The sequence below is a fragment of the Solanum dulcamara genome, chromosome 6 (assembly GCF_947179165.1).
Source record: "Solanum dulcamara chromosome 6, daSolDulc1.2, whole genome shotgun sequence".
In the NCBI taxonomy this organism is placed as follows: domain Eukaryota; kingdom Viridiplantae; phylum Streptophyta; class Magnoliopsida; order Solanales; family Solanaceae; genus Solanum; species Solanum dulcamara.
Genome location: NC_077242.1, coordinates 20,484,455 through 20,512,438, shown reverse-complemented (window position 1 = coordinate 20,512,438; position 27,984 = coordinate 20,484,455). Strand labels below are relative to the sequence as shown.

Sequence of the window (27,984 nt, the reverse complement as noted above, 5' to 3'; positions counted from 1 at the left end):
TTTAACTCTAGGCATCTGTACATAGACTTGGACAATGAGTATGATCACTCTACTGTTTGGTCCAAAGGAAGAATGTACATAAATGGCCAACTTATGAGACTCCAACTGTGGACCCCCACCTTCAAGCCTGAAGAAGAAACATCTCTAGTTCCTATATGGGCTATATTACCTGAATTACCTTGGCACTGTTATCGTCTTGCAGTGGTAACTCCATTACTATCCCCAATTGGAAAGGTGTTGTTCTTGGATTTGGCAACCTACAAGAAAACAAGGGGTAGTGTTGCAAAAGTCAAAGTACAAATTGACCTTACAAAACAAAGACCACAACATGTATGGATGGGGTATGGTGAGGATGAAAATGGAGCAGGAAGGTGGCAGTCTATCCAATATGAGGGGGTGCCAGATTACTGTCAACACTGCAAACATCAAGGTCACACCATTCATATTTGTACTGTGAAAAGAAGGGATGAAGATAATAAGAAAAAGCAAGTTCAAGAAGAAGAAGCAAGAAACAAAGATAAATCCAGCAATGAAAAGAACAAGGAACAACAGAACAAGGAGCTAAAACACCAAGAAGACAAACAAAATAAGGAACAACAAAACACTAGCAAAGCTGAAGCTGAAAAAAGAGACCAAGAACATGCAGGTTGGCAAATTCAAAGGAGGAAAGGCAAAAAAGATGGACAACACAACCAACAACAACCACAACAACATAAAACACAAGTATCCATGACAAAAGGGGAAAGTTCAGTACCATCCCAGCATATTATCAGCAGCAGCAAAGAAGGAAAATCTCAACAGCAGGCAGGTATGCTTAATAACTCTAACTTTAATACTTGTAATATCCAAACTTGTAATGTAGACTCTGGAGTCCAGAGCCTACTCCCCATTCCCCATACAATATTGGATCCCAGCCCCCATAATCCCATACAGCAGGTATTACATGTTAATGAAGAGAGCAGACCTGCAGACAAACAAAAAGAGCAAAATATTACTGCCAGGTGTGCACCAAATACTGGTTTGAATAATGTGGAAAGCAACAAAGCCAATGGAAAAATCCCAGGTATTGACTTAATGCTCCCACAACCCCATGGCTCCCCCAATTACTTTAATATCTTAAATAGTATTAATGTTGTGGCTGAAGAAGTCTGTGGAGGTCAGGTTGGAGGAATACAGGAGCAAATCACTAATCTGCAGGAAGGGGAAACCAAGGGGAGGGAAAATCTATTGGTTGACCATAGGAAAGACCCTAGAGCCCCTGCCACCACTATTCCAGCAGAGATAAGGTCCAACATGCCATTGCAACAAGATGATGTTCAACAGCTTTCAGAGGACAGTGATAAGGGAGGTGTTGAATCTCCAAAAAATAGTGAACCAAATACAGGTGCAGTGATTCAGCTACTGAACAATAAATATACTCTTTCTTTGAGTAAAAAGAAGAGGGAGGCACTGAAGAAAAAGATAGGAAAAAAAAGTAAAAAATCTCTGTCTGAAAAGACACAACACAGAGCAGGGATTTATGCTTCACCTCTTCAAATTCAATCCAGCTCTACTGAATTGTGTGTGCTTAATAAGAGAGCCATATCAGATGACTTGGAGGATGAATATAGACCTATTCAATCTGAAGATGAAGAGGACCTAGATCAAAGGGAACAAACTCATGATGAGGATGAGGAAACTAGTGCCTCCCCCATTAGAGCACTGGATGATATCACAGATTCTACAACTCAGGATGAAGTGTTGCAAGTCACTGAGAAGCAGGGTTTATCACCCAGGGGTCAGCAAGCAAAGAAGAAGAAGAAAAAACAGAAACAAGACATCTCCACCAGTTCAGATAATGCTACTTGTAAGAGTGGCATCAACACAAGGTCCAAATCCCTGAAACTTTGATGATGAATACAATATGCTGGAATGCAAGGAGTATTGATACTCAAGGTGCCTTGGATAGACTCCAAAAACTCAAGGATTATCACAATTTAACTATGTTGGCAATCCTGGAACCATTTGCTAATCAATCACATCTCAACCACTACAGAATTCAGCTGAGAATGGACAGTGCCATTCATAATCCCAATAACAAGATTTGGTTGTTTTGGACTAAGGATGTGGACTGCTCTATTGTAGACCAAGATGAACAACAGTGTACTTGTGAAATCAAACATGTGGCTAATCCTAATTCTCATATTATTACATTTGTTTATGCCAAGTGTAAGGATTACCTGAGAAGAACTCTTTGGGATAAAATGCTGCAGTATGCTGACACAGACAAGCCATGGTGCATTATGGGAGACTTTAATGTGATCACTGATGTTGATGAAAAACTAGGAGGAAAACCATACAACATGAACAAAAGCTTAGAGTTCATAAGTGTAATTGAGGCATGTGGTCTCACTGATCTGGGATTCCATGGGCAGAAATTTACATGGTGCAACAACAGGGACATGGAAGTTAGAATTTGGAAGAGACTGGACAGGGCCATGGTGAATGATAGGTGGTTAGAGATGATGCCCATGACTACTGTGGCTCATCTTGCTTCAACAGGTTCAGATCACTCCCCCCTATTACTTGAATGTAAGGAGACTCACAGTAATCCTATCAAATACTTCAAGTTCCTCAACTGTTGGGTGGATAATGAGACTTTCCAGTACACTGTTAGAGTCTGTTGGGAAAGACCAGTAGAGGGTAATCCAATGAGAATATTCCACTTGAAACTTAAGAGGGTGTCTAACACCCTTAGTAGCTGGTCAAGGCAACAGTATGGGGACATATATGAAGCTGTCAAAGAGTTTGAAGAGAAGGTAAAGCAAGCTGAAGTTGATCTCATCCAAGACAAGTCTGAGGATAACAAGATCAAGCTGAATCTTGTGAATGCTCAGTACATTAAATACTTAAAGACTGAACAATCCATCCTTAAACAAAAAACTAAGCTTCAGTGGTTTAAGGAGGGAGATGCCAATTCCAAGTACTTTCATGCTATTATTAGAGGAAGGAGAAGAAGATTATTCATCCATCAGATTACTGATGAACAGGATAATACTATTCAAGGTGATCAGAATATAGCTACTGCTGCATGTGACTACTTTGAGAAGATATTTACTGGTAAGGATGATGCTATCAATGAAGATATCCTCAGATGTATCCCCAAATCCATCACATATAATCAAAACCAAGCTCTTAATGCTATGCCAACTAAAGAGGAGCTGAAAGAAGCTGTATTTTCCCTCAGTGATGTATCTGCTGCAGGTCCAGATGGTTTTAATGGCAAGTTCTTCCAAACTTGCTGGGATATCATCAGTGAAGACTTATTTAATTTGGTGAAATACTTTTTTTGTGGGCATTCTATTCCCAAGTTCATCTCACATGCTTGTTTGGTCCTACTCCCAAAAGTAGATCATCCTAATAAGTTATCAGATTTCAGGCCTATATCACTAAGTAACTTCACCAATAAAGTTATTTCAAAGATCCTATGTCTCAGACTTGCTCCTATTCTTCCTCAACTGATCTCTGAAAATCAGTCAGGTTTTGTTAAGGGAAGAAGTATAGCTGAAAACATAATGTTGGCACAGGAAATCACTCATAGCATTAAAAAACCAAAGCTGGGAGATAATGTTGTGATCAAATTAGACATGGCCAAAGCCTATGACAGGGTGTCCTGGTCATTTATATGTCTAGTCATGAGAAGGTTTGGATTTGGAGAAGGATTTATTGACATGGTTTGGAGACTTATGGCTAATAACTGGTATTCAGTTATTGTGAATGGAGGTAGGCATGGTTTCTTCCACTCTACAAGAGGCCTCAAATAGGGAGATCCATTATCCCCAGCCCTATTTATTTTAGGTGCTGAGGTACTATCAAGAATGCTCAATAATTTTCATCAACACCATTTGTACAAAGGTTTCCACATGGAGAAGAAAGGTCCATTGATTAATCATTTGAGCTTTGCTGATGATATAATCATTTTCACTTCAACATGTAGTAACTCTCTCAAGCTGATCATGAAGACACTGGAAGTGTATGAACAGACTTCAGGCCAGCTTATTAACACACAAAAGAGTCAGTGCATGATCCCTCTGAATACTGATCCTGAGATCACTGAAAGGGTCACTTCTACCACTGGTTTCAAAACAACTCATGGCCCTATTACCTACTTGTGTTGCCCCTTATATATTGGAGGTCAAAGGATCATATACTTTACTAGTATGGTGTCCAAAGTAACATCCAGAATTAGAGGATGGCATACCAAAATTCTCAGTTATGGGGGGAGAGCTGCTCTTGTGAAGTATGTGTTGCAGTCCCTCCCAATTCATCTCTTATCTGCTATGATTCCAACTTCCACTACACTCAAACAAATAAAGTCCCTAATAGCAGACTTTTTTGGGGGATGGGACAAAGAAAAAAGAAAATACCATTGGGCATCATGGGAGACCCTCAGCTACCCAACAGATGAAGGAGGTGTTGGCATGAAAAATCTGAAAGATGTCTGCCTAGCAATGCAATATAAACAATGGTGGATTTTTAGGTCTAAGAAGACTCTATGGGGGAGCTTTCTGAGGGCCAAGTATTGCCAAAGGGCAAATCCAGTAATCAAGAAATGGGACACTGGTCAATCAATTATGTGGAAACACATGATGACAAACAAAGCTGAGATTGAGCCTCATATATAGTGGCACCTTAACTCAGGCTCTTGCAGCTTTTGGTGGGATGATTGGTTAGGAATTGGCCCCCTAGCTTATCACAAAGACTGTCTATCTAGACTTAACAATACCACTGTCTCCAAGTTCCTGAAGAATGGAGAATGGGATGAAGAGAAGGTAAGGCAACATGCACCACAGCATCTGATACAGAAGATTCTTAGTTTTTCCTTCAAGTATCAACCTAACATCCTAGATACAGCTTACTGGAAGCTGACCTCAGATGGAAACTTCACTTGTGCTTCAGCTTGGAACAAGATCAGGCCAAAAAGGAACAAAACCATGACTGACACTTATGTATGGCATAAGAATATACCTTTTAAGATATCCTTTCTAGTTTGGAGAACTCTCAGAAGCAAGTTGCCCACTAATGAAAGTATTGAGAAATTTGGTCATGCACCTGTTCAGTGCTCTTGTTGCTACAGGTCAGGTTAGGATAATATAGATCATATATTCATCTCAGGACACATGGCTAGACATATATGGAATTATTTCTCTGATTGTTGGGGTATACATCACAGCAGTAGCCCCATGAGGAACACTCTGATGAAATGGTGGTTGGTTAAACCAAATAATGAAGTCCATAAACTATTAATGCAAGCTACCCCCATATTCATCTGTTGGAATCTATGGAAGAACAGATGTGCTAGCAAATATGGAGGAAAAAAGTCAAGCAGTACTAGAGTGAAGTTCTCAGTTATCAAAGAACTTTACATGCTGATCTTCACAGCTTTCCCTTACCTTAGCTGGCCAAGTGACTGGAAGGAGCTAATAATTATGGTGGAAAGCTGCAGTCAGGAGCTGAAAATAACCCAGGTTAGTTGGCACAAACCAACTTACAATGTGGTTAAATTTAACACTGATGGAAGTGCTTTGAATAATCCTGGGAAAATTGGAGCTGGGGGCATCCTAAGAGACCACAAAGGAAACCTCCTTTATGCATTTGCTGCACCACTTGGAATTGGTTCTAAAAAACAAGCTGAGGTACAGGCTGCACTTCTGGGCATCACTTGGTGCATTCAACATGGCTACAGCAGGGTCCTACTGGAGGTTGACTCTGAATTACTTGTGAAATGGCTAAAACAAGAGATTACACCACCCTGGACTATCAGGAATTACATCACAGACCTGCAGGAACTGATCATAATGCTGGATTTCTTTCAATGCAAGCACATCTATAGGGAAGCTAATTTTGTTACAGATACACTTTCCAAGCATAGCCACAGTGTAGACAGCATGATTCAATTCTACAGTCCTCAACAGCTTCCTAAGGAAACAAGAGGATACTACATCCTAGACAAAATGGGGATGCCAAATTTTAGGAGGACAAAACTGAAGAGGATCAAACAACCTCCTTGAATTGTATACCATTAATAGTAGTACATAACTCCCTATGTATAAATTCATAGTTAGGAGTTTTGTAAAGGGGAGAGTCTCCCTTGTTTATTGCCTTCCTAGAGCAATCAACCTACCCCTAGAGGTAAGGATTAGAGTAGATATTTTCTTTTTTCTTTTCATGCTTCATTGTGTAGGTACCAGCAGATTTGGAAAAAGGGAACAAACAAATGCAAGCCAGGTGAGGTTTGCTTCTTGGCACAGCAGCTGCAAAATGAACCAATGGATAACTTGGAGATGGCCTTGGAGCTGCAAGAATGTTGTAGAGATGCAGCACAGGAATCAGCAAAGGGAAGTTTCCTTTTGTTTGTTTATCTGGTGCAGGTATCATAAGGCTTTGAGCCTGGTATTGGAGTTTCAGCAGCTGAGATTGGAATTCTTAGACCAACAACCTACCATAGTCTTGCAGCATCTCAGCAACATCACTTGCATATGCTACACTACAGCAGCAACAGGATCCTGCATAAGGAATCCTTTGTACTGCAAATTCAGATTGCTTCCTACCTTCCTCAACAACTACCTTAAGGAGCTGATCCTGATCAGCAGGTGCAAGGTGAGGAGTCACTTGTGGACCTGTCCAAAGGCCCCCAAACTTTGCAGGATTGCAACATATATTATTTTGACAAGGCCCAAGAAATTTCAGCCCAAACGGATAATTGGAGACGTTAGGCGAGCGAGCTTGAAACAATCAGCTGTCTTAAGCTTAAAAAGGAATAATTTTGCTAAATGGAAGCTCCAACTTGGGAAACAAGCCTTCAAACTTTGCATGGATAAAGGAAAGGATATATATGCAAACTTCAGAAAGTTTCAGCTCAAACGGATAAGTGGAGACGTTAGTCGAGCGACATGGAAAATGCTCACAGGCTCCAAAATTCTCTTTGAGACCCATTCTTCTCTATTAACCTGTACAGGTCTTTGCTTGTTCCTGGTTATTTGTTGTGTATTTGCAGGTTGTTGGAGATATACACCAACATGCTTTAACAACAAATACATAGAGGACAACACCTGCAGCAACTCAACACCTGCAGCAGCTCAACACCTGCAACACCTGCAGCAGCTCAACACCTGCTTGCTTTGTTGCTTGTCTTTAGTTGACAGTTTTTGTTTAGAATCTCTTTGGCAATGCTATGAGGGCTGCAGTAACCTGGGGCTTCTATGGAGAAGCACACTCAGCTTGCCAACCACACTCTCTATTATCAACACACCCCAGCAACAACTCCACCAACCTGCAGCACACAAGGAACAAATACAAGCTATCTACAGCAGCATGCAGATTTCTTTAGTTGTGTGGCTTGTTGGTTTTGTTTGTCTGTGCAGGTACTCCAAGAAGCTGAACCTGATCACAACAAAGGACCTCCCTTCTTGTATAATTGACACCAACATGCAGCCAAAGCACAAAGGAAGCACCAAGGAGATGCACAGTTGCTTGTTTTTGTACTCTTCTGGTTTTGTATGTCTATGTCCACATACCAGGAACTCTCCAGCACCCTCCAACAATTTTCACTACCTGCAGCAACACCAAATATTTTGGAGCCCCTTGCAGCAACAATTCCAACAACTTGCAGCACACAAGAAACATGGTTACAGCAGCTTCCAGATTTCTTTGGTTGTGTGGTTTGTTGTTTTTGTTTGTCTGTGCAGGTACTCCAAGAAGCTTAACCACCTCAAAACAAAGACCAACAAGCAGCCTAACTACAATGGCAGCAACAAGGAGTTGCACAAAAACATGCATCAGCCTTTTCTCTTCCCACAATTGCTTCCCCCTTTGTTAATTGCTAATGCAGGTTCACTGATGCACACCTGCTACAACTTCAAAGTTGAGAATTCTTGGCTTCACAAGGATACTGCAGCCATCATCATCACCCACCATCTGTACCTACCATATGCAGCACAGCAGCAGCAGTATACAGCATATGCAGCACACAATAGTTTGCTTGTGTGTTTTTTTGGTGTTGTTTGCCTGTGCAGGTACCAAAAGAGGGATCTACTACTGAACCTAATTCTCCACAACTCCAAGGCTGTTGCATACTATAGATCCATATATTTCCTCTCCTTTCAGCCCCCATAGCTGATAATCATGATACTGATGCAATGGCACATTTCACCTGGATTTTCTTGGTACGACAAGACTAAAAAGAGCAAAGATGAAAAGAATTTTCCCATCCCATGCGAGATAGAAGTTTCGTATACTTGTTCTTCTTCAATGTAGCTATGTCTGGTACGTAGCATAGTTGAATAGGACTAGTGTAGGTTACTTTCCTATTTTCTCATGGAAGGGGAGAGTCTCCCTCATTTATGCTTTCATAGTTAAATTGTACCGGGAGGAGTCCTCTCACAGGTTTACTGCTTTCTAGTTATAGTTAGTCTCTTTTTTGTATCGGGGATGAGTTAGCCGACCTTAATAGGTTAGCCGACTTATGAACCACCATAGGATCGGAGGTAAGGTTTATGTCCCCCTCCTTGTATTTTTATTTTGATTATTTATGTTAAGGCTTGGGGGTGTTGCTTAACCCCTGACTGTGCACGAGAGGTGGGAGCCTCGTGTAGGGTCTGTTCCCATAAAAATAAAAAAAATAAAAAAAATAAAAAGAAGATATATCAGACTTTTTGTTTCTTTATGTTGAGATTGCCTTTAAGACTTATCTTCCACATATCAATCTATGTTGATTTTTGTGTTATCTTAAGTCATTCTTATGCTAAGATATTTTGGGTCTTTTGGGATCTTATTCATTGTGTCATGTTCAGGGTGTAGCTTGGAACATGAAAAACTTGGTATCAGAGCATCAGGTTCAAGTGTCCTAGGTGTCCCATAAAACCGTGTTGATTAGCGTCTTGTTCATCGGTGTGAAGCGCGTCACATCTATGAATAATAGGCTATGAGACGTTTAATAAACTTCACTTCTTTCATCACTCTTAAGTCGTGCGATATTGTTGAACTCTACAAGGTTTCCTTCTAAATCATGTTCAATGCATTTCAAAATCATGCCACCAAGAAGAGCTCCATTGAGAAAGAATGTGGATCAAGATGAGGAGTGACAAGCATCTCAAGCTCCGATTGTTCTTTTTACTAGGCAAGTCACTCATGCCAAATTTAGGACTGCTTTTTAAGTGCTTGCCCAAGCATAGCGGCACAAGCTAATCATGAGGTTGTAGCTCATGTGAACTCAAATATGTGTACGGCAGCGACAAAAGTTTGAGACTTCACAAGAATGAATCCCCCAAATTTTCATGGTTCTAAGGTGGACAAAGATCCATAAGAGTTTATTGAAGAGATCCAAAAGATTGTTGATATCATGAGTGTGACTCCAGTGAAAAAGGAGAATTTGCCACTTACCAATTGAAGGGAGTTCCTTAAGTTTGGTTCAACCAATTGAAGGGAGATACGGCTATTGATGTGGGTCCTTTGGATTGGGAAAAATGTATGGGTGTCCTGTTAACGGTCTCTAGTCAACATAGGTTGTGGTCTTGCTCATTTCATTGACAATCTCATCTAGAGTTTTGATAAATCATTACAGTGTTAAGAGTTGAAATATATGTGGAAATGAATTATCTCTCTTTCATATTTTAATGCTCATCTTGTTGTCGCTGTAAAGTTGTTCGTTGAGGTAGACCTATTTTGTTGAATTACTCTTATACTGACTAAGATTCTGCTTTTCCTAAGTGTCCTTTAGCTTTGAGCCACATAAGATTTATCTTTCCTTTTTATTCATTTTGTTCCCTTACAAGTTAACTTATTGATGAAAAACACTTGCCCTTCTGATGACCATTTAGTAATATACATTCTAATCAATTATCACTTCATGAATTTATTGTATATCTAGTTGGCTTTAGTGCTTATACATTTTCTGACATTATATCAACAGTTGTGGACTACCTGGTAAAAAAAAGGTCGTAGAATCTATCCAATTATTTGTGCATCAAGGTAATTCATTACTTTCAAGACTTTACCAATCCAGTTCCAACATGGTTTACATACAATCACAAGCAATGATGATCTTGATCGTGTCTGTTACATTAGGAATATGTATATACAATTCTACTTTGAATACGAATAGGAATAGAGGAATAAAAATAGTAAATAGTATCCTACTTGATAAAGGATTGTATTATAGTGTCTATAAATAGGATCTCTGTGTAATAATGTAGATACAAAATTTAATAATATTCTTCTCCAATATTTCTCACATGGTATCAGAGATAATACGATCTTGATAGAAAATCAACAAAGCTTCTGCTACCGGCGGGTGCCTATGACCCATATATGACGTCCGTCTAGCCATTGGTTATGTTAACAAAAAAAGGGCCCAATTATATATACATGAACCCAATATTTAAGAAAAGAAAATCCAGTCAGACAGGTCACTGTGCGTCAATTTCTGGTGACTTTGTAGGGTTGTTTCGCATCAACCCCATATCTGTCAGTGTTTTTGTAGCACCATGCCATCTTTTCAGTGACTACTTTCTTATTCAAATTTATGTAGCACCGTGCCATCTTTTCAGTGACTATTTTTTCATATTTAGTTTGTGTATCATCGTGCCATCTTTTTGGTGACCACTTTCTTATATCTAATTTATGTAACACCGTGTCATCTTTCTGGTGGCTATTTTTTCATATTTAAATTGTGTAGCACCATATCATATTTTTGGTGACTACTTTCTCATATCCAATTTGCAAAGCACAGTGCCGTCTTTTTGGTGACTACGTTGTTATTTATATAGGGTTGTTCCATCATTCCGACACTATCCATATTTTTTTTTAGCAGGGTCGTGCTGTGAATCCGACCCTATCCATATGAGTTTTATTTTTAGTAGGGTCGTGCCATCATTCGACCCTACCCATATAATTCTCTTTCTCAATAGAATCGTGCCATCATTATGACCCTGCCTATATAATTTTATTTCTTAGATTGTGACTACTTTCAGCCATCAAATCTAAATACTCCAACGTATGAACATGTTCCAGTCAGTTTTTCAGTGACTTTCTTCTTAAATGTTGACTCTTCTATAGATTCCAAAATAATCTTATATTGTATATGTTATATTCCGTATTTTTGCATCTTGGACTATTCATGAGCTAACGGATATAAATTCAAGGACTTTTAATTTTGAATTTTAAAATGACATGATTTGTTGTATATGACAAGTTATATGAATAATATATGTGAAGTGAAAGACATCTCAAGAAGGACCCTTGAGACTAATCAAAGTAGAAGCCATCAAATATTTTTTCTTAAAGTCACGTTTTTGGGTAATCTGACTTCGGGAGGCCATAACCTCTTTAGAATTTGGTAATTTGAGAAAACTATGAAAATGAAAGTTGTAGACAATTGAAATATATTTTCAACCATAGGTTGTGGGTCTATAGACAATATTTGGATAAGGAAATATGGATGTTTTAAGGTAGGAGGGTCAAGCTGAATAGTGGATTCGGCCCAATCTGATTCCAACTCGGGTCAGGCCCAATACCCACATCATTTAAGGGATATTTTCAGCCTCCTTCTTCATTCTCAAATAAGGAAATATCCAGAAATTTCTAGAGAGAGAGAGGGGAAAATCTTAGAGAGAAAAACCAAATCCGACAAAAATTCGAGTCTCGAAATCCGAAGCTCATAAAGGGAAAAGTGTTGTACGTCATGTTGCCTTCAATTTGAGCTAAATATCAGCCAATAAGGAGAATATTTAATGTGGTTGCTGCACACTTGAGGTAATATTAAAGTCTCTTTTTTATTGTTAACAAGTTTATTTATAGTTTTAACGGATTAGAACGGAGAAAATAGCGTTATAAACTCATTTGCTAATTTATTGAGATTTATGGGTTAAGGGACTGTTTTGGGTGGATTAAATGGAAGGAATTTGCTTAGTGATTATGTATAATAATGGTTGATATTGTTTTGATGTTGTTGATGAGTTGTTGTTCTTGAATTTGGAGGAATAAGGTGAATGGAGATTGTAAGTGTTCAAATCTATTTTTGGAATTGCGTAGCTTGTAGTAATTCTTGAATATCTCATTGTTTAGACATTTTATTTTAGAAAATAAATATGTTTTGGAAAGTTAATACACGTACCTACAACTTTTATGTTTATGTCAGAGCCTATATCTGTTGTTATTATGTCGAAAAAAAAGAATGAAACATAAGGCAAGTTCTGTCCAGATTCTTGATTGAAGAATTCCTCATGTATAGCTGTTAGTGTTTTGAGGATATATTTTTGTATAAAATAAGTTTTGTATTGATTCCTTTTAGATTTAAAGCTTAAGACAGAGATCTAAACGTTTAATGAAGGTCATTAAGTCCAGTTTTGTTGTTTTCAATTTCAAAATTTAGATACAACTTGAGGTACTCGGCTTTCTGAAATTACTATTTTGTTAACATAATTCGGGTGGCAACATTCTAGGCTTATTGTCAATAATAAATCTTTTTTATGTTAATATTTTAGATTGTTGATATTACTTGATGATTATATGGCTGGTTTGGAAGTGGGGAAAGTGAGCGGTATAAGGGAGGTGATGTCCAATATTTTTTTAGAAATAACCTACTAACGATAGAGTGCGTTTTACTCCTATCCATAGCTTAATCATAGTACTTAACGTTTTAATATAAGTTGAGACTATATTAGGCAGCATATACGTATAAATGCTAAAGGTATGTAAAGCTAACCTTTCTCTCTTTTAGCATGATCCATATGAAACAAACAAATGATGAAAGTATAAATTCCAATGAAACTCTTATTCTTAGGTATACTAGGATAGCTAATGTTCAAAATTTTTAGAATGTAGATCGTTATACCTTGACTTATATGTATGGTTCCAGCCATCCTAGTTGGTAAAATTCATATTTTAGTATAATTCATGCTTCGGTATAATTCATATTTGGCATGATTTATAACGGCAATCGAAGGTTACTTGAAATGACTATTGTCTTGATTTTTAAATGATGGTCCATTTTAATTATTCTATTGATTGAGTCTCAAATAAAGATTTAAATGTATATGGTTACTTATTACTCTACTCGTGCATGCCTTAATGTATCTTTCACCAAGTACCAGGATGGGTATGTATTAGTTTCACAGTTTTACTATATTATTCACCGAATCCCTCACTAGAGGTTCGGGTACGGTATATATATATATATGATATGATATGATGACATGGTGATATGATGATGGCGCCGAGCTCTATGATGGACTGAATATGATATACATGTGTATGACAGATTCATCGAGTCCATAATGGGCCGGATATGGTATATGATATGATCATGCATGATTTTATCTTATAAGTCATAGGTACAGTGATTTCTTGAGTAGCATACTTGTCTCCTGAATCTCTACTTTAGATGTGATCTCATTTATGATATGTTATGCTTTATATACTCAGTACATATATCGTACTAACCCCCTTTCTTTGGGGGGACTGCATTTTATGCCTGTAGGTACAGATATTTATTTTGGGGATCCGCCAGCTTAGGATTTCCACTCAGCTATTTTGGAAGTGCTCCATTGTCCCAAAGCCTAGAATTTTGGTATAGATATTTTGATGTATATATTTATTTATCGATGGGTACGGCAGAGCTCTGTCCCGTCATATGTTACTATTGATGTTCTTAGAGGTCTGTAGACATATATGTGGGTGGTATATAGATGTTATCTAGATGTACTAGTATGACATATATTTTGGAACGTTCCTATTCATAGTGGTAGCCTAGTCGGCTTGCGTATATACATGTATATTTTAGAATGTGATGTATAGTGGCAGCCTTATCGGCTTACGTACCACATTACCTTTGATGTTATAACTCTTTAGGAGACAGGTCGCATTAATATATAAATATGGAACAGTTTTGATATGATATCCTATTTCCTTAAGTACCATATCATGTTTAGTTTTGAATTAGTTATAGACAACAGATATGTGTACAGGTGTCCAGTTCGGGCATCAGTCACGGCCTACGGGGTTGGATCGTGACAAAAATGGTATCAGAGCCAGGTTCATTCTCAAAATATCTACAGACCGTGTCTCGTAGAGTCTTGTTTATCGGTGTGTTGTGCACCACATCTATAAACAGGAGGCTACAGAGCATTTAGGATGCTACCTTTCTTTCATGTCTAAGATCGTGCGATAGAGCCCAGCCATAGAAAATGAAATTCCTTTTTTTTCTAACCTTTGATTTCAGCTAAAGAACGACATCGACAGAAGAAAGTGACTGATGATATTAGAAGCTATACAGTATACAGGTAAGTAATGGTGCGAAAGAGGCATACTGGATAAGGTAAGAATATCGAAATATGATTGAAATGTAAAGTTGAAAATTAAAAGGAAAAGTAGACAGAAAAGTGTAAGGGGTGCAGTTCGAGTTGGATATATGAGGTAAGTCCATCATTTTCATACTGTTGTTGATATTGGGCGCCCTGTGTGGCTATGATATGAATATATATGTTGGCCCTGTGAGGCATTTTTGGTATTTCCTACATGCAGGTTTTGAGATAATAAGAAATACAGAGGAAAACTCTGCCAAAAGTTTTCTAGAAATAGAGAGAAAATGGGACATAAGTTCATAATATATTTTGAAGATTGATACCGGCAAGGTAAATTTATTATGTTGGAGTAAATAGTTAAGAGATACCCTCCATGTCATCCGTAAGAGGTACCATTCTTACTTGAGAAATTTTATTTTTAAAAAAGCTTATATGAGCAGCAAAGTTTAAAATTAATTTGAACGGACCAATATACTTTCCAGCCACAATTTTGTCTTAAAAAAACTTATGTTGAAGGGCAAATATGTCCGGTAATTAAGTTTCACTTTTGTTGAAAAGTACAAAGCATGCAGCAAGTACTTTATGAATTAAATAATTCATTCACGATTCAAGAATAAGCCTGGAGGTAAACGAGGTACATTAAGCACTAAGAAGTCCTGTGGTGCTTATCGGATTCTAGTTTTCTTCTGGTGGTCGTTGAGAAATGCTTGTGGATAACATTTCATTAGTTCTTAACCAACTAGTTGGAGATGGAAATTGTGAAAGAAAAACATAAACTTGTGGGCTATTTAGGATTATGTATTTCATATGTTGTTGATGAAATGCTAAGATGATTCGTAAGGGCTTGTGATACTAAGAGATGATTTAGAAAAAATTAGTAGATCTTGATAGAGTGATATATTAAGGCACCGACTAAATTGATAAGATGGGATAAATTGTGATGAGTTATAATTAAAAGAAGTAATAGTGTGATTAAGATAAGAGTATACATGAAAAAGAATTGTGACAGATATGAATGAATTGATAAGACAGTCTGTGAGATATTAAGGATAAGATTGACTAGAAAGGGGAATAAGGTTAAGAAGTGCTACGTCATAGGACGGTATACGAACATGATGTAATGTGAATACCGTAAGGATTGTTATAGAAATGAAAGAAGTAATAAAGGAAGCACCCAAGATAGACATAATTAATTAAGTATGAGTATAGGACAAAAAGAGAAATAGATAGCTACGAACTGAAGGTGTAGTACGACAGAAAGGTGATAAGACAAAACCACTATTAGAACAAATTTGATATGATTTTGAGTAAGATTAGAAGTTAGCATTGGATACACGACAAGGGTGAAAGTGCATGAAGCATAAATGAGTATTGTGTATATATGACTTCAGCTCAGAAAAATAGTGAGATCCTTAAAGGACAAAGATTGTAGATTTTTGAAACAACTGATGCATTCTAAACCTATAAGAGTAACAAGTGATATCCATTGGGATAAAGATAGTGTTATAAGAAAGCTTGAAACACTTATCACTAGAATATAAATGCTATTGAATGGAGAATTTGAAACGATTATAAGCACTAGATAATTATTGATTGGAATGAATAGAATGTCGCTTTGGATAAATTGCGACATTAATTATATTACTGGAGTATCAATCATTAGACGAGATTTTGTACTATATATATCGGGAGTTCTCAACACCTCATGATTGTGTTAAGGTTTCTTACATGGGTAATCTAAGTTATAGATGATATAAAGGAAGATATGGATATGGTGTTGTATATCATATGTATTGAAAAAGAATCATATGTATTTGAAAATTTGAAATGGAGGCATAGAGTAGAATATAAACAGATAATGACATGGGTACACCCTAAAGGGGGGAAGTGGATAAGAAAAATACAAGTGTAAGATAAAATCAACCAACACTACAACACGTTAATGTGACACTTAAACTTCAAGTGAGATCCTATGCTGGAACAAGTTAGCAAGATCTAAAAGCCAATAATAAATGGATAAAAGCCAAGATGATATCTGAGACAGTGCTGAGAAGTATTGGTAAAGACCTTGAATAGTATGACATCAAAGGATGGGTTCATATAAAAAGGGATGAATACGATAAGAGAATAGTAATGAGTAACTTAAAGATATTGTAAAGTATAGCAAGGCTATACTGGATTAAAGGTTAAGATGTTGGCAACAGAGTTATTGGCTACTGATATTGTGACATACAAGTAGCAAAAGAGAAAGGATAAGAAATCTCTCCTATGGTAGAATATGAAAAACTTGAATGGTAAGTAAAGAAAGCAAAATAGGTATGACAAAATAGACTGCAAGTGTGTGTTAGTATAATGAAATATGTAGAGAAGAATAAGCCAAGAGAAGAAAAGACTATGATTAGAATTGAACGCACTTTGTATAAATTGTATAAGAATAGTTATGCAACCTACGAATATTGGTATGTTAAGGGTGAGATCAAGTGATTACTTGATAAAAATAATAAGAAGTCAGTAATAGCAATGTGATTTCAATATTTCGAATACATTAAAGAAAAGTATAAGATGGTTGAGGCAAAACTATTGAGATATAATTAGTATTGAGGGAAAAACAATAGTTGAGCCCTGATATATACTAAAGGAGGTAAGAGAAAACATATATATACTAAAGGAGGTAAGAGAAAACATAGAGTCTGCATAAAGATTAGTATAGTGACGCTAAGGTATTTTCTGGGCTGATTCTAGTAATGGTGGAGTTTCTATTCGAGGAGTTGTTGAATCCTCTATCATGGAAGAGGTGAAGCAACGCCAGTATGAAGACCCTATTCTGGCACAGTACCGGGATGCAACCCTTCAAAATGAAAAGATCCCATTCGAGATCACACCTAACAGAGTGCTAAGATATAGGGGCAGATTATGTGTACCTGAGATTGTAGAGCTACAGCAACAGGTTTTGGGAGAGGCACACTATGCATGGTATTTTATTTATCTAGGGCCGACAAATATGTATCATGACCTTAGATGTTTATACTGGTGGAATAGCATGAAAAAGGATATAGCAGAGTTTGTAGCCTAGTTCCCAAATTGCCAGCAGGTTAAAATTGAGCATTAGAAGCCTGACGGACTATTACAAGAGGTGGAAATTCTGACTTAGAAGTGGGAAGCAATTAATATGGATTTTACTACAAGCTTACCTCGCACTCCATGGAAGTATGATTCCATATGGGTGATTATAGATAGGCTGATAAACTCAGCCCTCTTTTTTCCAGTTAGAACTACATATTTAGCGGAGGACTATGCGAGGTTATATATCAAAGAGATAGCTATTATCTCATACAAAGGGGATCAATTCATAGCTAGCTTCTGGAGATCATTTCAAAAGGGATTAGGAACATAAATAAATCTTAGTACAATATTTCACCCTCAGACTGATGGGCAGGCTGAACATACTATTTAGATGCTAGAAGATATGTTACGGGCCTGTATTATTGACTTTGAAGGTAGTTGGATGATCATTTGCCACTTATTGAGTTTGCCTATAATAATAGATATCATTCTAGTATTCAGATAACACCGTATGAAGCTTTATATGGAAGAAGTGCAGGTCACCTATTGACTGGTTTGATGTTGGTGAGGCTAAGTTAATCTGACCCGATATGATTCAATAAGTTATTGATAAGGTAAAGCTTATTCAGGAAAGGTTATTGGCAGCCCATAGTCGACATAAATCATATGCAGATAAGCGACATCGACCCTTAGAGTTTCAGGTTAGTGATTGGGTGTTTTGAAAGTGTCACCCATGAAGGGGGTAATAAGATTCGGTAAGAAAGGGAAGCTTAGCCCGCTATACATTGGCCCTTATCAGGTTATTCATAGAATAGGCAAGGTTGCCTATGAGTTTGACCTACCATCTAATTTAGAAGCAGTGCACCCTGTCTTTCACGTGTCGATGCTTCGCAAATGTATTGGTGATCCTTCTAAAGTATTTCCCGTGGATGATATGTAGGTGACGGAGGAGTTGTCTTATGAGAAAAATCCTATAGTTATCTATACTTGATCGCCAAGTCAGAAGGTTATGTACTAAGGATGTGGCTTCTGTCAAAGTATTGTAGCAAAATAAAGATAGAGAAGAGATGACCTGGGAAGCCGAGGAGGAGATGAAGGATAAGTATCCTCACTTGTTCTCTACGACTACAGGTAATCTAAACCTCTAGATTAATTATATTGATTGATAGATGAAACTATATGTTGTTGCATTTAAAAAACGACTCTCCCAAATTCTTTATAGGACTTTATGAGGCGAGTTTAACATTCGAGGATGAATGTTCTAAAGGGGGGAAGAATGTTATATTTCGTATTTTTGTATCTTGGACTATTCGTGAGCTAACGGATATAAATTCAAGGACTTTCAATTTTGAATTTTAAAATGGCATGATTTGTTGTAAATGAAAATTTATATGGATAATATATGTGAAGTAAAAGACATCTCAAGAAGGACCCTTGAGCCTAATCAAAGTAGAAGCCATCAAATATTTTTTCTTAAAGTCATGTTTTCGGGTAAGCTGACTTCGTGAGGCCATAACCTTATTAGAATTTGGTAATTTGGGAAAACTATGAAAATGAAAGTTGTAGACAATTGAAATATCTTTCAACTATAAGTTGTGGGTCTGTAGACGGCATTTGGATAAGGGTATATGGATGTTTTAAGGTAGGAGGGTCAAGCTGAATAGTGGATTCGGCTCAACCCGATTCCATCTCGGGTCAGGCCCAATACCCACATCATTTAAGGGATATTTTCACCTTCCTTCTTCATTCTCAAACAAGGAAATATCCATAAATTTCTAGAGAGAGAGAGAGAAATATCTTAGAGTGAAAAACCAAATCTGACCAAAATCCGAGTCCCGAAATCCGAAGCTCATGAAGAGAAAAGTGTTGTACGTCATGTTGCCTTCAATTTGAGCTAAATATCAGACAATAAGGAGAAGATTTAATATGGTTGCTACACATTTGAGGTAATATTAAAGTCCTTTTTTCATTATTAACAAGTTTATTTAGAGTTTTAACGGGTTAGAACGGAGAAAATAGCGTTATAAACTCATTTGGTGATTTGTTGAGATTTATGGGTTAAGAGACTATTTTGGGTGGATTAAATGGATGGAATTAGCTTAGTGATTAGTATAATAATGGTTGGTATTGTTTTGATGTTGTTGATGAGTTGTTGTTCTTGAATTTGGAGGAATAAGGTGAATGGAGATTGTAAGTGTTCAAATCCGTTTTTGGAATTGTGTAGCTTGTAGTAATTCTTGAATATCTTATTATGTAGACCTTTGATTTTAGAAAATAAATATTTTTTGGAAAGCTAATACACGTACCTAAAACTCTTATGTTTATGTCAGAGCCTATATCTGCTGTTATTATGTCGAAAAAAGAGGATGAAGTATAAGGCAAGTTTTGTCCAGATTCTTGATTGAAAAATTCCTCATGTATAGCTGTTAGTGTTTTGAGGATATAGTTTTGTACAAAATGAATTTTGAATTGATTACTTTTGGATTTAAATTTTAAGACAGAGATCTAAATGTTTCATGAAGGTCATTAAGTCCACTTGTGTTGTTTTCAATTTCAAAATGTAGATACAACTTGAGGTACTCGTTTTTCTGAAATTACTGTTTTGTTAACATAATTCGGGTGGCAACATTCTAGGCTTATTGTCAATAATAAATCTTTTTTTATGTCAATATTTTAGATTGTTGATATTACTTGATGATTATATGGCTGGTTTGGAAGTGGGGAAAGTGAGCGGTATAGGGGAGATGCTGTCCAATTTTTTTTAGAAATAACCTACTAACGATAGAGTACGTTTTACTACTATCCATAGCTTAACCATTGTACTTAACATTTTAATATAGGTTGAGACAATATTGGGCAGCATATACGTATAAATGCTAAAGGTATGTAAAGCTAACCTTTCTCTCTTTTAGCATGATCCATATGAAACAAACGAACGATAAAAGTATAAATTCCAATGAAACTCCTATTCTTAAGTATACTAGGATAGCTAATGTTCTAAATTTTCAGAATATAGATCGTTATACCTTGACTTATATGTATGGTTCCAGCCATCCTAGTTGGTAAAATTTATATTTTAGTATAATTCATGCTTCGGTATAATTCATATTTGGCATGATTTATAACGGCAATCGAAGGTTACTTAAAATGACTATTGTCTTGATTTTCAAATGATGGTCCATTTTAATTATTCTATTGATTGAGTCTCAAATAAAGATTTAAATGCATATGGTTACTTATTACTCTACTCGTGCATGCCTTAATGTATCTTTCACCGAGTCCCGGGCTGGGTATGTATTCATTTCACAGTTTTACTGTATTATTCATCGAGTCCTTCACTAGAGGGACGGGTATGGTATATATATATATATATATATGATGATATGATATGATGACATGGTGATATGATGATGGCACTGAGCTCCATGATGGACTGAATATGATATACATGTATATGATAGATTCACCGAGTCTATAATGGGTCGGATATGATAGATGATATAATCATGCATGATTTTATTTTATAAGGCACGGGTACAGTAATTTCTTGAGTAGCATACTTGTATCCTGAATCTCTACTTCAGATGTGATCTCATTTATGATATGTTATGCTTTATCTACTCAGTACATATATCGTACTGACCCCCTTTCTTTGGAGGGGGGGCTGCGTTTCATGTCCGTAGGTACAAATATTCATTTTAGGGATCCGCCAGCTTAGAATTTCCATTCAAATATTTTGGTAGTGCTCCATTGTCCCGAAGCCTAGAATTTTGGTATAGATATTTTGATGTATATATTTATTTATCGATGGGTACAGCAGAGCCCTGTCCCATCATATGTTACTATTGATGTTCTTAGAGGTCTGTAGACATATATATGGGTGGTATATAGATGTTATCCAGCTGTACTAGTATGACATATATTTTGGAACATTCCTATTCATAGTGGTAGCCTAGTCGGCTTGCGTATATACATGTATATTTTGGGTCACGGCTTACGGGGTTGGGTTATGACATTATACCAAATTTTGAGCTCTTTCCAGCAACCACTACACTGTGAAGAATTCTACATGGAGCAACCATACACCTAGTTTTGTTGCTCAGGGGGAGTTTAGTAGCCTTGTATGTCGATTATAAAGGTCACTTTATGGGCTGAAATAGTTTTCTCGATCTTGGTTTGAAAAGTTCATCACAGTAATTCAAGTGTTTGGCATGACTCATAGTGGAGCTGATCATTATGTGTTTTATCACATTATACATCAAATCTTTTATTTCATGAGAAAACTAAGCATATTGAGATTGACTGTCAATTTTGTTAAGTCGATTGATCAATTTGCAGATATCTCATCAAGCCCCTCATCAATCCTTATATTAATTACATATGTAACAAGGTAGGTACATATGACTTGTATGCAGTAGCTTGGAGAAAGTGTTAGAATGGGAATAGGTATATACAATCCTATTTAGAATAAAAATAGAAATATTAATAGTAGTAGGAATAGAAATAGTAAATATTATCCAAGTTGATAAATGATTGTATTGTAGTGTCTGTAAATAAGGTCTCTATGTAATAATGTAGATACACAATTCAAATAATATTTTTCTTAAATATTTCTCACATTCTCCTTTCCCACACTAGTCTTGACGAGAAAATTCTATCACTAATATTCCTTACTTCTACAACGTTATCCTAAGAGCCCGTTTGGATGGGCTTATAAGTTGGTCAACCAACTTATAAGTCCTTTTTAGCTTATTATGGTGTTTGCCTAATGCTAACGTTAAGCCATAAAGTTCTTAAAGTCATCCAAAAATAAAAAGTTAGGATTCCTAACTTTTTTTTTCTAAGTGCTTAAAGCCATTTTATTTGATCATGGAAATTACTTTTATATCCCTTATATTTTAACTAAATTTCCAAACTACCCTTTTTATTCTTTTAACCCTAAAATTTACATCATTTCCTCATTTCTTCCACTGAAGTCCACCACGAACAGAGACACCAATAGCTATGGCAATTCCGACAGCGGAGACGAGCTTAATGCTCCCACAACTGCCATTGTTGAAGCTGCTAACATATTGTGAAATCTGATTTTGCTTTGGTTTCTAACAATTTTCTCTTTAGTCGATCTTGAGATTTCTACTTCTTCCTCTGTCACTCCACAATCTCTCCATTGTAGATCTCAGAAATCCCCTTTTGAGGTAATTTAAATCTCTGCATATCTTCATATTTGAGCTTCTTTTTTCTTTTCTTTTTTGTTGAATGGAATGAAAAGAATCATTTTTAGACAATTTTGGTTAGAACCATAATTTTTCTTTAAAGGATTGTTCATTTGGTTGTTTAATTACTGCTCTGTTAGTGGTACTTCATAGTTTCATATTTGAGCTTGTCGTTCCATTTGTTTTTGGTTAAATGGTATGAAAAGAATCAATTTTAGGCATTTTTTGGTTTCATTTGGTTGTTTAATTTCTGATTCCTGTGTTCCTTTTCTGATTCATGAGGTGAAATTTTTTTACCTCGTCTTGTGTCCAGAAGAAATTCTGTTAAAGTTTCTCCAATTTTTTGGTAATGGTAGCAGAAGGTGCATCTAGTAGAGATGTAATATGTTTGGATGCTTGTGGTGTGATATTGACCTGTACATCCTTACCCCCTTTTGGCAAATACCTCTTGTGACATTCTGCTAATTTTTTCTCAATCTTTTTTATTACTGAGTTTCATATTGTGATTTTCTTAGCAGTTGCTTCTAATGTGATGTTCTTAGCAGTAGTAGTGATACAAATGTTAAAAACAAAGTACACACACTTTCTTAAAAATGAAAAAAAGAGTTGTTCAAACTCTGTCATGGGGAAGTCAAAGTGTACAATTTGCTCACAAAATAATTTATCATTTATCTGATAAAATCAATGTTAGTAATGAAGCTTATACCACATAAAATTTGTAGTGTATTAAATTATTATAAAATAGTAAAAAAAGTAATAATTTCCCATTTAGCCATGGGGGAGTCGTCTAGATAGACAAAATATTCAAATTTATCCCTAAATTATCAAATTAATTTTTATATATTGTCTATATCTATAATAGTATGAGCATTTAAGAAGTCCAAACATACACGTTCATTTCTTCCACTATGTCAACCAAATCATACTGGTCATTTAGGAAAGAGATAAATGTCCAGCATTGTTCAATGGAGTGGTAATTCATGTCAAATGTCTATCCTATTATTTAACGGTAATAATTTATTTAATGTCAAATCTCCTTTCTTTAGATTGTTTACATTCAATTATGCCGAAAACTAGTAAAGCACGAAGTAATGTAAGATATCACCTAGCTGAATTTCGCTGCGGTGCAACTCGACAATTACAAGAGCCAAGAGGATGCATTGAGAAAATTAACTATTTACACTCTTCTTGTAGAAATGTAGTAGAGCGCACATTTGGCGTTTGGAAAGTAAGATGGTCTATTTTGAGAGACATGCCATACTATCACATTGACACACAAAGGGACATCGTACTTGCTACTATGGCTATTCACAATTATATTAGAAAAAAATGCAATGTGGATGATGCATTCCAAACAGCCGAGAATGAGAGTTATATTCCATCGATTGATTTTAATGATATTGGCACAACTTCAAGAGCTAACAATGTAGATGTCGAAGCTGTAGGAGAAAAGAATGATGTCTATTGGATGGGGTTTCGTAATATGATTGCTAGTGACATTTCTAATGCTTGATGCTTGTATTATATGAATATTTTCTACTTTTTGTATTTATAGTGGAGTGGTTTTGGTTGGAAACAAAAGATACTAAAGCAACCACATTACTCCAACAAATTTCATTAGAAAGCGTGAATGGAACATGTATTTATAAAAAATATAGTGGAGTGGTTTTGGTTGGAAACAAAAGATACTAAAGCAACCACATTACTCCAACAAACTTCATTAGAAAGCGTAAATGGGACATGTATTTATAAAAAAATTAACTTAAATAAATATTTTATAGTGGAAGTGATTTTACATTATAAATTACTTTTGATTAAAATCAACTTTAGAGTTTAAAAATCTTTTAAATCAACTTATTATGGTGTTAACATATTTAAGGGTATTTCAATAATTTTGATAGAAAATAAGTGCTTAACAGCACTTATTTGCCAAACACATCAATAACTTATTTTTAACATAAGCACTTTTATCCAAACACTCAACTGCTTATTTATAAAAATAACTTTCAGCACATAAAAGTTCTAAAAGCACTTCATACATAAAAGTTACTTTTTTTAATCTCATCCAAACGGGCTCTAAGTCTTGGTTGTACAGTGGCTCATACTTCGTTCCTATATATATATATTTATCCCACAATACAATAACTTATAACCTGTGTTGTTAAACAATCCAACTTTTTCTATTGTCCACCGATTTTTCTGTAGGCAGCAATATTAGCCCTCCCCGTCGACGAGCTTATGTTCAATTTATTATTCTGGTCGACTCTCTTGTACTAGGTTCTTTACCCTTATCCGTCCATTAAGTTGCAAGAACATTTTCCTATCTTGCACCACACCGGGCACCGACTTATTAGGACTTAGGGTGAGTTTGGTATGAAAGAAAATATTTTTCAGAAAATATTTTCTAATTTTTTTATTTTTGATTGGTTTAAATATTTTAGAAAATATTTTTCAAATCAACTTATTTTCCTCAAATTCAAGGAAAATGACTTCCCTTAAAAATGTAAGGAAAATATTTTCCAAAACCATTTTGAACCTCATACCTCAACTTTCAATCATAACTTAAGCCTCAGATATCGATTTACAATACTAATTCCAGATCTAACTCCTGATTCCCGATTCGAGATCCGACTCTAGATCTCGACTCGAGACCTAACTCTCGAGTTCTGAATTGAGTCGGGGTTGGATCTCAAGTTAGGATTAGAGGTCGAATTTTGGATCGAGTGTCGGAGTTGAAGTCGGAGTCTCGGGTCGAGAGTGTGTCAGGTCTCAAATCTTGGGTCGGGGTCAAGGTCTCGAGTCGAGAGTTGGTGTCAGGTGTTGGAATCGAGGTTGGGGTCAGGGTCAAGCCTCAAATTCAGGTCGGGGTCGGGATCTCGGTTCGGGTTCAAGACTCGGGTTGCGGTCGGAGTTGGGTGTCGGATCGGGTGTCAGGGTGGGAGTCAAGGTTGGGATTGGATCTCATGTTGGTGTAAGGGTCTCGGGTCGATGTCGGAATTGGGTCTTCGGTTAAGGTCGGGGCCAAATCTCATATTTGGGTCGTGTGTCAGGTCAGGATTGGGTGTCGGATCATGGGTCAGGAGCCGAGGTCGAGTGTCGAGGTCAAGTCTTGGGTTGGGGTCTGTAACATCTCCTAAAAACGTTGTATACGATGTTTCAATTTTCGCCTAAACATGATACATCCTCTGTATTTTGGGTATAACTTTTCATAGGAATATCCAAATTGAGTGATTCAAATTTTTGAGTAACCACAAGATCATTACCTACAACTTTTATGAAGACCATATTTTAAGATTCGGAGGTTAAGTAGGTCAAATAAATTAATTTTTGTAAGGTAGAATGCTGTGACGGAAATGAGTGTTTATAGAAGAAAAATCATATCTCACTGTAGGTTTATCCAAATTGGTTGATTCTTGAACCATATGAAACTAGACTTCCATATATACAATTCGTATGAAGACACCAAATCCTAATAAGGAATTTATCTTATTCAAACGCAGCTCCCAAAAAGAGTATTCTATCAAAAATAACTCATTTCACCTACCATAGAAAGATCTAGATACATTTGACATCACTCATGACATAAATTGTCCTCCATTTAACATCATCCATGACATCAATATATTCCACTAAATTTTTAAATTTTTTTTATAATTATTTTATTTATTGTTAGGTCCCTCTTTCCCACCTTATTTCCTCATTTTATTCATCAAGCTTTCTCAAGCAAATCTTCTCTCTATACACTTCTTTACACATTCTCAAATATAGTTTTAGATCTTAGTAGTGAAGAAATACTATTTCGGTGATTCATATACTCCGGGTAGTACACAAAACGTTTCGGCAAGGAGAGAAGCTAGGACTCAAGAGTGTTCATTAAGTCTTTCGGTACCAACTAAAGCTTCGGTTTCCAGGTATGTAAGGTTTCAATGAGAGTATTCCTTCCACTCTCATGTCTAAATTATTTTTGATTATATGATAAATTATGTTTATTTTCTTTAAGCTTTACTCTAAGTTACGTGGGTGTTTATCCATGGGTTCTTCCACCCATGTAGTCCAAAAATTCTTTTAATTAAATATCTTGATTTCAAGTAATATTTTCTTATGTTAATTCTTAATTTTACTTAATAGTATGAATCATGGTTAAACTAATGATTATTGCTCTATTTTGATGCAACATAATTTCATATGTATAAATTGATGGTTTACAAGTAATTCTTTTATTTATCTATTTAAAGATTCTTGAAATTCATGGTGGGTTGTTTAAAGCATGATTTTTAATTAATGGATTTCAAAGTATTTATGTATATTTATTTACATACATATTTGCAAGTTGAAGTGATTTGAACCCACCTAGTTTTACTATATTTTTAATAAAATTTGACTTGAAAGCTTTGACTCCAAATAAATATTTATGAAAGCAATATCTATGATCAAAAAGGGAGTCTTATGAAATGAAAGAATGATGAAATGATATGAATCATGGATTCTTTATGCAATAAGGACAATTCTTGCATATTTGAATTATCAAATGTTTTAATGAGCTATTCTACCGAATATGATGTTTGAATTCTCAAGTTATATGCTATGAATATTTTGAAGTATTAAACTATTCCGTGGGATTGACTTAGCACCGAATGAGGCATTGAGGTGGGATTCGGTAAGGAAATCCTAGCAGCAACTCCTTGTCTCATTAACTATGTGCCAACATAGGAGCCCTTGTAGGCTTAGGCTAATGGATCCATAAATAGCCCTTAAAGTTAGAGTTAAAGAAATAAATGAAGTTGACGGAGTTCTACCTGGCAAGTAGTCTCCCCGGCCAACGTACGGGGTTATGTTGGATTCCATGTAATAGCTCGCATGGTCTTAAATGTCGATTATGGTTAATTTTCCACAAAATGAATGTTTTAAAGGATATCTATATGATTTATTATGCATACATAAATTATGTTTTTAATGTTTCCTCAATGTTCATGCATCCTTACATACTTAGTACATTCAAAGTACTAACGCATACTCTTTTGCCTACATGATATCACCATATAGGGATCGGTGCTCTTCCTCATTCTTCTCCACGTGGCTAGTTGATATTCCATTGAAGACTACTTTTGGTGAGTTCCCATGTTCCGGGAACAATACTCCTTTATCTTTCTAGTTTATGATATGTTAAGATATTTTACTATGGAATTTCTTCTATTATGATTGAGGGTGAGCTAGGGACTTGTCTTAGCCCCATTATATCTAATAGTTAGAGGTATTGTTGGACATATGTAAGTTGAAGATTTACTATTATGATTTCCGCTTGTTTATCATCATTACCTATGAAAGGCTAAAAGAATGCTAAGAGGCTTGATTGAGGTACTTTCGGGTAC

At 36.1% G+C, this 27,984-nt stretch overlaps 1 protein-coding gene across 1 annotated transcript; it reads left to right on the top strand.

The window, feature by feature from the left end:
* Nucleotides 1-23,678: 23,678 nt before the first annotated feature.
* On the top strand, nt 23,679-24,128 carry LOC129892765 (uncharacterized). Its single transcript, XM_055968323.1, has one exon. It carries the CDS (start codon nt 23,679-23,681, stop codon nt 24,126-24,128), a length of 450 nt encoding a protein of 149 aa, XP_055824298.1.
* The last annotated feature ends 3,856 nt before the right edge of the window (nt 24,129-27,984 follow it).